The following is a 12,291-nucleotide window of genomic DNA, read 5'->3' as shown; positions in this document are numbered from 1 at the left end:
AACGGCGCGTGCGCGTACTATGCACGTGCGCGCCACCATACGTGTAGCAAATATGGCAAATCTTATATCGTTTCGAAGCCCCGGATGTTAGCTTTCTAACCCAACTGGAATCGCATCATTTGGACCTCTGTAGCTCAATTTATGGTCGTTTAAGTGCGAAGAGGTCGGCTTGACAGCTTTCCGGTTCTTTCATTTCTTGATGAGTTCTCCAACTTTTCATGCTTCTTTCTTTATTCCCTTGATCCAATCTTTTCCTCCTAAACCTTAAATCACTTAACAAACATATCAAGACATCTAATGGAATCAAGGAGAATTAGATTTAGCTATTTTAAGTCCTAAAAAGCATGTTTTCACTCTTAAGCACAATTAAAGGAGAATATACAAAACCATGCTATTCATTGGGTAAATGTGAGAAAAGGTCTACAAAATACTCTAAATTCTATACAAGATAAACCGTCAAATTGGGGTTTATCAGGAAACTTAGGGGGAGGTGTTTGGAATGAACGTGGAAGTTCCACTCCCTTGTGCTCTCCTCTGACAATTTCTACCTCTTTGCAATCTTCTTCGATATCAACCTCTTCCTCTTGGTGGATTTCTTCCAATTCAATCTCTTCTTCATTGTTCACCATGGGCATGGAAGGTTGTGCTTCTTCTTCTTTAATCTCCATGTCAAGTCCAATGGGAGAGGATTCAAATGTAGATAAGAATTCATTGATGATTGAATCCATCTCTTGATCATCTCCTTTAAAGTCTTCAATCATGAGATGCTTTGGAGGTTGTACACCCTCCTCAACATCAGTTGCAAACGTCTTTGAAGGAGGCTCTATAACTTGACTTTCCCATGGAGGTTCAGCATCTCCTAAGTCTTCAACCACTGCCTCCTCTTCTTCTTCAATAATTCCGGCTTCCTCCACTTGTTCGAATACCAAATCGTACTACTCACTATCCACCCGAGTGCCTAACTTCTCCTTCCTGCTATGTTCTTCAGTAGATTCTCCATATGAAGCCATGGGGGTTCCTTGAATGTCTGAACGTCGGAAAGGTAATCGATTTAGTGTTTGATCCAGGTGTTTAAGTAATAAATCGTATTCATCCTTGATGATTTTCTGTTCAACTATTTCTTCACCTTCAAGTACAAAATCCTCCTTGTTTTCTTCTTTCACTAGTTCTTCAACCGCGCTGTCAACTTCAAGGGTCTCTACTACCTTCACCTTTAGTGCCTCCTCTAGCTCCTTATGAAGTATGAATTCGCGAAGATAATCCTCTCTCTCTTGTTCCATGTCAATAGTATCAGTGGGATTATGTTGCTCTTGGATTGATGGATGTTGGCGCTCTTCCATGGATGGTGGTGATGGGATGGGTGGATCATTATGTGGTTGAGATGGAAGTGCAGTGAAGCTTGAGGGTTGAATATTGGGTGTAGAGAATTGGCCAATGCGGGATATAAGTGCTTGAAGAGTAGAGGTGAGACTAGTGATAGAGGCAAGTTTGCTTTCTATGGAGGTTTGGGGTGGATAGGAGGGTTCATTTGTTGGGAGAAAAGGTTCATAACACAGAAGTGGTTCCTCTTGATAAGGATATGGAGATGGTGTATATTGAGGTGGTAGTTCTGGGTATGGTTCATATGGTGGTTGGTGTGGCGAATAAGGATTGGGGTCATATGGAGGTGACTGGTGGAAAGGGGTTTGTGAGTGTGGTGGTTCAAAGTTATGTTGTGAGGATGATCTCTGAGCATACGGTGGGGCTTGTTGGTAGCTACTAGGCGGTCCACCATATCTATCAGCTTGGTATGCATTGTAGGATGATCTTTGTTTGTGATATCTTGGAAGGTGTTGTTGCCTAAAGGATTGATCAGATCCTCTTGGCTCCGTCCATCTTTGATTGGTTTGACCTTGATGCATATTCCTGTTATAGTTTTCTCTTCCTGCAACATAGTTGTAACCAAACTCATAGCCAAAGGGGTGAGAGTTCATAGTAGTAGGGGAAAATAAAAACAGAAACTAACAAAAAGAAGATATTTTGAAAAAGATAAGATAGAATTTTGAAAAAGATATGATTTTTTTTTTTTGAAAAAAGGATAAGATAAGATTTTGAAAAAGATATAATTTTTGAAAAAAAAAGATAAGATAAGATTTTGAAAAAGATATGATTTTTAAAAAATAAGATAAGATAAGATAAAAATTTTAAAATCTGAATTTTTTTTTGAAAAATATTTACAATAACCAATAATAAGGCACACGTTTGCAATTCTCCGGCAACGGCGCCATTTTGAAGTTAGGATTTTTGCTAGTAAAGAATTTTGTAAAAATATAGTCGCGTTGTGAGTGTATATCCTAAACTAACAAAAAATTCCTTCGTACAAACGTTCTGGTTGTCACAAGTAACAAACCCCTAAATAAATTGATAACCGAAGTATTTAAACCTCGGGTCGTCTTCTCAAGAATTGCAGGGAGGTATATTCTTATTATTGGTTATGGAGATTGTAAATCGGGGTTTTTAAAGATGAGGAACAAGTAATTTAAATGGCAGGTAAAATAAATAAATAACTGTAAAATAAACTTTTGACAAGGTATGAGAAATTGGAAGTCATATCCTAGTTATCCTTATCAGTGATGATGAAAATTGAATCTTAATTCCACTTAGTTAACCTTTGCTAGTGCAAGGGAAGGTCAAGTGACTAATTAAGTTGATCTTCAAATCCTAGTTAATTCCTAGGAAAAGATTGGGATTATAGAAGTTCAACCTAATTAGTAAAGATAGCGGTTATCGATCACGTTGAGTCTAATAACTCCTGAGTTACTGATTTCTTAACCAAGACCAAAAGGAGAAAAATCTAAATTATTGATATAAATAAAAGACAGCAATCATAAATCTGAAATACCTCAATTGCATAAATAAAATATTCAAATCTTAACATGGAAAAGTTCATAAGCCAATTAGGCAACATAACTAATACAAGCATTAAAGTATCTGAAAATAAGAGATAAATATAAAGTAAAAGAAATACTGAACCTGACGAAGAGTTGAATCCTAAATCCTTTAAGAGGAATCCTAATCCTAAAACCTAAGACAGAGGAGAGAACCTCTCTCTCTAAAAACTACATCTAAATTATGAAAAGTGAATTATGAATGTATGATTATGAATGGATGCATTCCCCCACTTTATAGCCTCTAATCTGTGTGTTTTGGGCTGAAAACTAGGTCAAAAACAGCCCAGAAATCGCCCCCTGCGATTTCTGTTACGTTCAGGTTGCGGGCAAGTGATGCGGAGGCGTCGTCCACACGTCCGCGCGGATTGAAGTTCGCAGATGCGATGCGGGCACGTCATTCACGCGTTCGCGTCGCCTAACTTCGGGGCAGTTATGGCAAATTATATATCAAATCGAAGCCCCAAACGTTAGTTTTCCAACGCAAGTAAAACCGCATCATTTGGACCTTTGTAGCTCAAGTTATGATCATTTTAGTGCGAGAGGGTCAGGCTGACAGCTTTGCAGTTCCTTCAACTTCTTATATTCCTTCCACTTTTGCATGTTTCCTTTCCATCCTCCAAGCCATTCCTGTCCTCTAATCTCTAAAAACACTTAACACACATATCAAGGCATCTAATGGTAATAAGAGAGGATTGAAGTTAGTAATTTAAAGGTCAAAGAAGCATGTTTTCAATCATAGCACAAAATCAGGAAGGAAAACGTAAAACATGCGAATAGTATGAATAAGTGGGTGAAGAGTTGATAAAAAACCACTCAATTGAGCACAAGATAAACCATGAAATAATGGTTTATCAGTACCCTAGTTGGTTCCTAGATTTTCTCAATTTAGTTTATCTTTCCGCACTAAATCACTAAGCATTGTTCTTCCACAATTCATGTGAATCTCGTTATTGTTGGGTGCAACGTATTTCATTTAGAGTTAAGTACGATTTTGGTTTCTAAGGTAGGGGCGGGAAATTTTTTTCATCCCTAACCTTTTTTTGTTTACAAAATTGTCCCTAAGGTATAACTTAGTTTTAAAATCATCCTTTTTACCAAATTTTTCATTTTTATTACCAAATTACACCTAACTAAAAAAATATAAAAAAAAAAAGAAAACGAGGAAAGGGGGAACTAGGAAGGGAATCACGCTTCGGGAGGGTTCCTAGGGAAGAAGAGGGGGAAGGGAAGGGGAAGGAAATCCGCCGCTGCTCCTTACCGCCGTCGCTGCTCCTCGTCGTTCGGTCCTCGCCACCGCCACCGCTCATCGTCGTTCGGTCCTCGCCACTGGATCTCACCACCAGATCTCGTCGTTTCCTTTCTACCTCAGCACACACTCACACTAACGACAAGAGAGGAGAGAACCGAGGGAGAGAGAAAGAGAAGCGAAGAGGAAGAGAAGAGAGGAACAGAGGCACTGAGGGAGACCACATCCAGCTCGCCACGCCATGTTGTCGTCCTCATCGCGAATCACCGTCGTCGGTTGCCATCAGACCATGTTCCGTCACCGCCACTGGAGTGAGGTCACTTCAACGCTAGCAAATCCGCGAGGTTAGACAATCGTCGATGCTCCTCGCCAGTCGCCGTTGCTCCTCGTCCTCCTTGCCGGTTGTTGTTGTTCTGATTCTATTATCCATTGTTGTTGTTCTTCTGATTTTGGTTGATGTTATTGTTTCATTGTTGTTGCTTGTGCTTCTGCTTCTGTTTTTGCTTCTGCTTCTTGTTCTACTTTTGTTGTTACTTTGATTCCATTATCCATTGTTGTTGTTCTGCTTCTAATTGTTGTTTCATTGTAGTTGATTCTGCTTCTGGTTGATTTTGGGAAAGAAGAAAAAGAGTATTTTGATCCGAATAACGATTTTAAAACTAAGTTAAATGTTAAGGACGATTTTGTAAACAAAAAAAGGTTAGTGACAAAAAAAATTTTCAGGCCTTACCTTAGGAACCAAAATCTTACTTTAACCCTTTCATTTAAGTATTATGATTGGTTGGGATTCATGGATGTCTAAGTAATTTCACATATCATACTCGTGAATAAAAATCTTCACCATATTTTTATTCCCAATCAGACATCTTTTACAACAAGGTATGTAATAAAAAAGACTTCTAACATGTTATATAAATTTTTCCTACAAATAATACGCCTCGAATAAATCAAGAAAATTATTTTTGTAAATATTTGGCAATAGAGTGTATATGCAATTTAGTCAATGAAAGATTCATGTGATAATAATATAGTCACATTTTTTTACATTAACTAAAGTGACAATATTTCTGGTTGTGCATGGTGAATGGGTGATTAACTCAACAATTCAATCAAGAAAACTAGACCTAGACTTAGAATTATCTAATAGACAAACACGCGTCTTTTTCAAGTATCAAAAGTCCATAATCCAAAGTCCAATGGCAAATTCTAAAAATACATATCTAAATTAGCAAATGGGAAACACAATCCGTAATCCGGGTCTATCACAATCTCCGGTTCCATCGCCACCTCACAGGGTTGGAGGATTTTGCAGAGTGAACACAGAAAGGAAGTTTCTCCACAGTAAAATATTTAACTTTCCAAGTTAGTTTACGAGGTCTCTTCATATCAAAAGAATAGAAAGCATTTAACATTATGTTGCTAACTCCAGCAAACATACAATTGCATATCTTGGAAGAGTGCAGCAAATCGAACCTTATCAAGGAGAAACCAGTGGAAATTTTAAGATCAATGAAAGATGAAGTTTATACAAATCCAATTTTATTGCTTCAAAAGAATGATGCTAGTGAGTTAGCTATTTTATTTAACTACAAAGATACAAAGTAGGCTTGGACTAAACGTTACCTGAATCTCCAAGGCCTAATTCTTGCTTTGTGCTAAGGATAGAAACAATTTGTCTTCCTTGGCCTAGAAATGGAACTCTTCAAACTAATTAAAAAATAACCTTCCAACAGCCATAGTCGTAAAATTTACTTAATCCTTTAAGATCCCAAAAGTTTTCATGAGGAAAGCATACTCATAAGCTGTTTCATCACATTGACTATGGTGACCACCTTCGCCAAAATGACCTCCTATCATACTTGTTTTCATGATAACTGAACGAGAACAATTAGGACATGTACTGTCTCGTACTTTAGCCACCCACTTTGCACCTTCCCAAACTCCAACCCTGAGAAAGAATGTCAAATGCTAAAAATCAAATTTCAGAACAAATAGCCGTTAAATTAGAAGGCAAAGAATTCATGCCATGAAAACATATATGGCAACACTCGATGATGGGTGATAGGTGAAATTGCCTTGAATCATTGACTGCCACTGTAACCAAAACAGAAGGAAAGCAACTGCGTTGAGGAATGTTGTCATAAGGAGAATAACTAAAAATAGAATCAAAGTTTGACTGTATTTTCGGATTTCCAAATTCTTCATAGTCTAAGACTGTGAGGGGCAAACTAGGATCCAACAATGTGTTGCATACATCAAGAAATGGTACCTGATATATAACCCAATTCATCATCAGGATAAAATTTTTCAAATATGAATATGAATTTAATCAATTTATAGATGAATTCAAACATAGAACTCAGCGCTAGTCAAAATAAGGAACTTCATGTAATTAATATATTAGTTATCACGACAATTTGTTAATCTTAAATTAGATCAAAGAAAGCAAGGGATATATCATTTGGCACAACAGTATATGAAAAATGTGCAGTACATACACATGTATGCAAGAATCAAGATCATGTTTCAAAAGGAAAATAATGTTTTATTTTATGGCAAACACAAACATGTGGAGAATCAACAAGTTATACAACAAAGTTGCAAGGAACAGGCAACTCCTAAGGCATTTGGATAACTTATAGTATTTGATAACAGGTTCAAATCTTTGAGCCACCATTGGTCCAAAACAAAAAGGACTTGTACAACATATTTGCAGACTTAATTGGTTGAACCTTTTAATCTTGGGTGTCCACTATCCAATGATCAACTTACAAGGTTATCTTTTTGTCAAAACCTGACATGTTTTGGTAGTTCCAATCAAAAACTTCAATACCAAAGTGCTGCGGCTTTTCTGACATGACCAAATCTTTAGAGTAAAAAGGCTTTGGCGTTATTTATTTATTAAATTTATAATGGCATTAAAAATTCCACTTCCTACCTTCAGTATTTTTGCCACAAATTAAAAAATAAAATAAAATAAAATTGCAACAAATAAGAGAAGAGTGAAAAATATAATCAAGAACTCAAATTTGAAAGGTCCAAATATCTGTTAGCACCAGGTCTGAAAATCTAAACTTCAAAATAAGTTTAAGAATCACAATTGCTAATGCATTACTAACCTTTAATATGGCAGAACGGAAGAGTTGTGGATACATGTTCATAGCTGCACCAACAACAACACAGCCTGCACTCCATGCAATGGCACCAAGCTGATCACTCTGAACATAACCCTCACTAACTAGATAGTTACCACAAGATACAAAGTCAAGTATTGAATTGTGCTTGTTTAACCCACTCCCAGACCTGTGCCATGACGAATTACCACCACCACCTCCTCTGGCACAACACACACACTCAGATAATTAACAAACAAAAAAGCTCGAAATATCTTAAGAAAGACTGCATATTTATCTAAGATAGAGAGGTCTACATAAGAACACCTAGAGGGAAAAATATTCAGTTTTGTCATGAAATCACTCCTCAAAAAAACTTAAGCATAGGAAGTGACACATGAATAGTTATATTTCTAACACACCTCCTCACACGAGCCACTTTTGGGTTTGTGTGAAATTTGCATACATTTTTTTTTTCTGTTTCCATTTGCCTTATGCTGAAATTTTCTTGAGTCAACAAAGATCAAACTCTAAACCTTTTGGTCTTAAAAACTCTGATACCATGTCATGAAATTACTTCTTCCAAAAGCTTAAACTTATAAGAAGAGACACATGAATTGGTATATCTGTAAAAAGATTCATGATCCTAACTTGTGTGCATATCATAAAGGAAAAAGGCAGTACTTTATACACAAGACCATAAGGAACTCTAGAACAGATATGGAACCAATATCAAGAAACCAACCTGACATCAGCAAATGCCACTACCCAACCTCGATCCAGTAAACTAAGCCGATCTGAACACCAGCCCTTATCCAAATCTTCTCCATAAGCTCCATAACCTACTAAAAGACCTGGGGATTTATACTGCTGCCACGATTCTCTCGAGTACACAATGGTAAGTGGAACCTTTACACCATCATGAGAAATAACTTCCTCCCTCTGCAAACAGTATATTCGAGAAAGGTCCTTCCAAATCTGTGATTCAGAATTCATGATACATTCTTTCTTATTATATCCCTCATGAATTTTATTCTCATGTAGCTCCAAAGATTGAATGCAAAACTGGCCAGTAGAAACACAATTTACTTCCTCTTGCTGCACAACTGAATATGTATGTCTTGACATGTCATAATCAACAATTACATCAGGCATCTGACAATTCCAACCCAAAAGAGGAAAAGAATGAAATTGAAAATATGGTTCTTTTAATGCAAACAGAGGAATTAAACAATCACTTCCATGCATCAATCCAAAGATTTCATGATGCAACTATAAAGTACAAAGTCCAAAGCTCAACTAATCCACGACCAAATATGCTGGAGGCTCAACTCCTAGAATTATATATAGCACTAAGATGTCAACATATAAACAACATACAACTTCAAAGGAAGCTTAGAATCAATATTCTTTTTATTAATGTAGCATGTGTTTATGTTTTGGCAATGGGTGCGTTCAAACCATGGTTTGGGATATGTATACGATGTTTCAAATTTTGTTTGGCAAAATCAAGTTGAGCATTTTGACATGATTCTTAGCCTTAAACCATAGTTTGAGCAGAAGTGAGAAAACGTTGCTTTGCCCCTAGACAACCATGGTTTGTTTATTAACCATACACATAGTGATGTTTTGCAAACTTCATTTTCTAAATTTCTAACAGCATCAGAGTGAATTACCACTTACCGTAATCCATATAGGGTGAATGTCTCCATAAGGCAAAGGGAAAAAAAGAAAATTATAACCAACATGAATAACATGAACCATAATTTAAAAAGAAAAATCAGAGCCTGTCCATTTTTTAGCAAATGTTGTGTGTAGTTGTGTAGCTGGTCATACCACAGGTGATGAGAGCACCACACGATACTCTGAATTCAGAAAGTCATGATTTGAACCAGGAATCACACTGCATGAGCTAGATGGCTGAGGAAAGTACCATGGTTTCAGGTCTGCAATATATACCTGATACTGCAAAATTTAAGGTAAAATACCAATGTTACTGCCAGTTTAAACTGGCATATGGTATTATATTCATATTTCACCTTAATGGTGCTTTATGCTAAATTTACCATAGATAAATTCAAGAAAAGAAACTCAAGGTACAAATGTCAAAACAAGCTGCAAATTGCAACTCCAGCAAAAATGTTGCGACCAGCAAATTGTGCCCCCATCAATTTGAACTTGAACATTAACTTTTATGGAATGTTCTGGTCCCATTGGAAAATTTAAGAGAGGGAAAAAAGAAAGCAGAAACCTGCCAAATCTATTTGTGACTGTGTACATGGTGCAGTGATATGTCATTGGGGTGGACCCATGGAATAAAATTTAATATTTTTAAAGATGCCTTATGAGAATTTAGGCAGAGACAACATAGATTTCTGGATGGCTCTCTTTAGTTATCCTATGTTCATAGAGCATATTCTTCCTTATAACTAAACAATTATGTTAGTGAAGTAGCAGTTCATATACCTTCAAATCACTTTGCATGGGAAGATTCAAGGAACACAACAAAGGAAAACCTCTTTTATTGAGGGAAAGAACCAAATGTCCATTAAAAATGTCCATGTCACGTATGCTCGTATCATCATCAGGGAGGATGATGTTCTGATGAAAAACATAAGCATATTAAAGAGGGATTCGAGATCCACTATAACTTTAACACTAAACAGAGAGAACAAAGAACATGAAAGCAAGATGAATGAAGTTGAACAAACATGACCAGCCATTTAGTTGACTCTATATCTTCAACTTGACATCTGACCAGGTAGTAACCATCACCAGACCACTTAGAATCGGGCATTGGAGAGTTGGTAAGGATATAAAATAAACCAGTGTGATGTTCCACAAAGTACTGTACACCAGAAGTACGTTTACATATCCTTTGTATCCCTTCCATTGGATTGGCTGAATTTATAACATAAACCTGTAATGAACATTAAGATCAACATATCAGTAGAAAGAATTATTCTTATTATTCATTCACAAAAGGAGATATATAAGTTCCTTCCTCGGATGATGTCCTTGAGTTTGAATTCACAGTTATGAACTTGCCATCCTTTGTGCTTGTTATGTCAACACAAAAACTGGGATCACTTTCTGTAAGTACTGGGAGGTCATTCGAAGGACCGCATCCAAGTCTTCTGCATAGAACTCTGAAATAATATCATATTTATGAATTTTAGTATACTATCTTAGATCAAAATCAATTTCCTTATTTCCTCCCATAATCTTTTTTTTTTTTTAAAAACATAAAAATGGGGATATCCAGGTGGAGATGAAAGTCATAATGAGATTTTGCCTGTAAGGTCTCTGGTTTTCATCTGACAGAGTATAAAACAAAGAAGTTGCATCTCGAGCCCATGCCAGGCTAACAACACCATCAGCTGCCAACTTTGGGTCTATCAATCCAGTTCTGAGGTCTTTAACTTTAAGCATGAACCGCTCAGCCCCAGAAATATCAACTGTGAATGCAAGATAGTTGTGGTCTGGTGAAACCCTACATGTACCAACATGGACATACCCTACAATATTGACTAGGAACATCAATCATCACTAACTGGAAAGGAAGAAAAAAGGTTAAATTCGGCCTCTCAACCATAACAATGTAAACAATGTGAAAGTGAAAGTATCCCAAGGAACTTGGCCAAAGGTTCAAACGTTAGAATGTGAAGTGCCAACACTCATCACTTGTACCGCAGAAAGGAAAGGAATGAAAATACAAACAGCACAAAAGTGTGAAATTAAAAATTTTAAAAAATATTGCACTGCAAATGCTAGAAGAAACTTGCCATATTTCTCTGCAAGTTCATTCCAGTCAAGCAAAATTTCCTCCCTTTCTGGTCTAGCCAATCCACAACGACGAAAAGCCGCCGGCCAACCACTGCTCTCATTTTCCAGCTTCCTACACAGTACAGGATATTCCTTTCCCTCTGGAATGTATTGGTAATACATCCTGATCAAAACAAAGAAAAAATGCAAACAAAGAAAAAATGCAATCGACTAAGTTTATATATAAAGTAACTATAATGAAACGGTACATTATGTGTAGCAGCATAGAATTGAACTTAGTACTGGCTATCAACTACAAAGCCGTTGGTGAAGTAAGAGTACCAACTGTAGCAACTGTAATTCGTGATTCCCACCCATTATGCCCATAAAAGATCTGTTAGTGGTAACGGCATGAAGAAACATGCAACTGTTGTTCCTATGAAAAAGTCAATTTGTTTTCAACATGCTTTCTAGTTTCTAAGGCTCTTCTTAAGTACACAGTAAAATGAGGGTAAAATGGTAATAGCACAGACCAGGGTCCCCAACGCTCCGGGGGAGTGGAAACGGCGGCGGGGATTCGTCGTTTCATCTCGGAAGCCAAGGCAGACTGCAGAGGGAGGGCGTCAGCCATGAAGGCTTCGGCGTAGGAATTTTCGCGGTGGAGATGGTCCAACAGATTGGGATCGTCGGTGTTGGACATCCAATGATATGGATCTTCTAGCGTCTTCCCGTGAACCAAAACTCTGAACGGCACCTTCTTCGGGGACCGCGGCGGCGGCGCCGGAGCTTGCTTCCTTTGTCGGCAGCAACAGGAAGCGGAAGAGAGTGTGGCGCGCCGCGAACATGACCACGAAGAGGTGAGGGTGAGTGTCTTGCCGGAGTGACGAAGCAGGAGACCGGCAGGGAGTGCCATCAGAGTTCCTAACTCCCTCGGACCCTATAAATCTATTTTTTGTTTTAATTTAATTAATTAAGAGTAAAGTATGTTTTTGTCCCAACATTTTGGGTAAATCCTATTTGTATCTCTAATTTTTAAATCGTCGTATTTGTATCTTTAATATTTGTAAAATTGATTCAATGTATACACATCATGAATGCTTTAATTTGAGTATTAAAAATCTCTTCTTGAAGGTAGAATACAAATATCTGGGATAGAATCGATGATCCACTCTGAAAAATAACTCATCAAAAGTTGAAACTAATTCCTATAATATGTACTTATGTGTTTGGATTTCAC

The 12,291-nt window shown here is 37.2% G+C and overlaps 1 protein-coding gene across 5 annotated transcripts; it reads right to left on the bottom strand.

The window, feature by feature from the left end:
- Positions 1-5,171: 5,171 nt before the first annotated feature.
- On the bottom strand, positions 5,172-12,039 carry LOC112801683 (uncharacterized). 5 transcript variants are annotated; one of them, XM_072237319.1, is made up of 13 exons: positions 11,588-12,039; positions 11,075-11,238; positions 10,585-10,807; positions 10,296-10,438; positions 10,006-10,211; positions 9,756-9,890; positions 9,126-9,254; positions 8,973-8,995; positions 8,035-8,409; positions 7,296-7,512; positions 6,252-6,445; positions 5,800-6,124; positions 5,172-5,649 (listed from the first exon to the last, which is right to left on the bottom strand). In XM_072237319.1, exons 1-12 carry the CDS (start codon positions 11,965-11,967, stop codon positions 5,929-5,931), a joined length of 2,385 nt encoding a protein of 794 aa, XP_072093420.1. In that variant the 5' UTR covers positions 11,968-12,039; the 3' UTR covers positions 5,172-5,649; positions 5,800-5,928. The 5 variants fall into 5 exon arrangements, with proteins under 5 accessions (XP_072093420.1, XP_072093419.1, XP_072093421.1 ...); XM_072237318.1 differs by lacking the exon at positions 8,973-8,995 and having other exon boundaries at positions 8,035-8,444; XM_072237320.1 differs by lacking the exons at positions 6,252-6,445; positions 8,973-8,995 and having other exon boundaries at positions 8,035-8,444.
- Positions 12,040-12,291: the final 252 nt, after the last annotated feature.

This window comes from Arachis hypogaea, chromosome 5, assembly GCF_003086295.3.
Source record: "Arachis hypogaea cultivar Tifrunner chromosome 5, arahy.Tifrunner.gnm2.J5K5, whole genome shotgun sequence".
Lineage (NCBI taxonomy): Eukaryota > Viridiplantae > Streptophyta > Magnoliopsida > Fabales > Fabaceae > Arachis > Arachis hypogaea.
Note: the sequence above shows the minus strand (reverse complement) of the source record. Positions and strands in the feature narration are given on the sequence as shown.

Coding starts and splice junctions, on each gene's coding strand:
- LOC112801683 (XM_072237318.1), bottom strand. CDS start 11,967: ATGGCACTCCCTGCCGGTCTCCTGCTTCGTCACTCCGGCAAGACACTC. Junction 11,239..11,587: donor CCGGAGCGTTGGGGACCCTG/GTCTGTGCTATT, acceptor TGTTTTGATCAG/GATGTATTACCAATACATTC. Junction 10,212..10,295: donor AAACTCAAGGACATCATCCG/AGGAAGGAACTT, acceptor AATGTTCATTAC/AGGTTTATGTTATAAATTCA.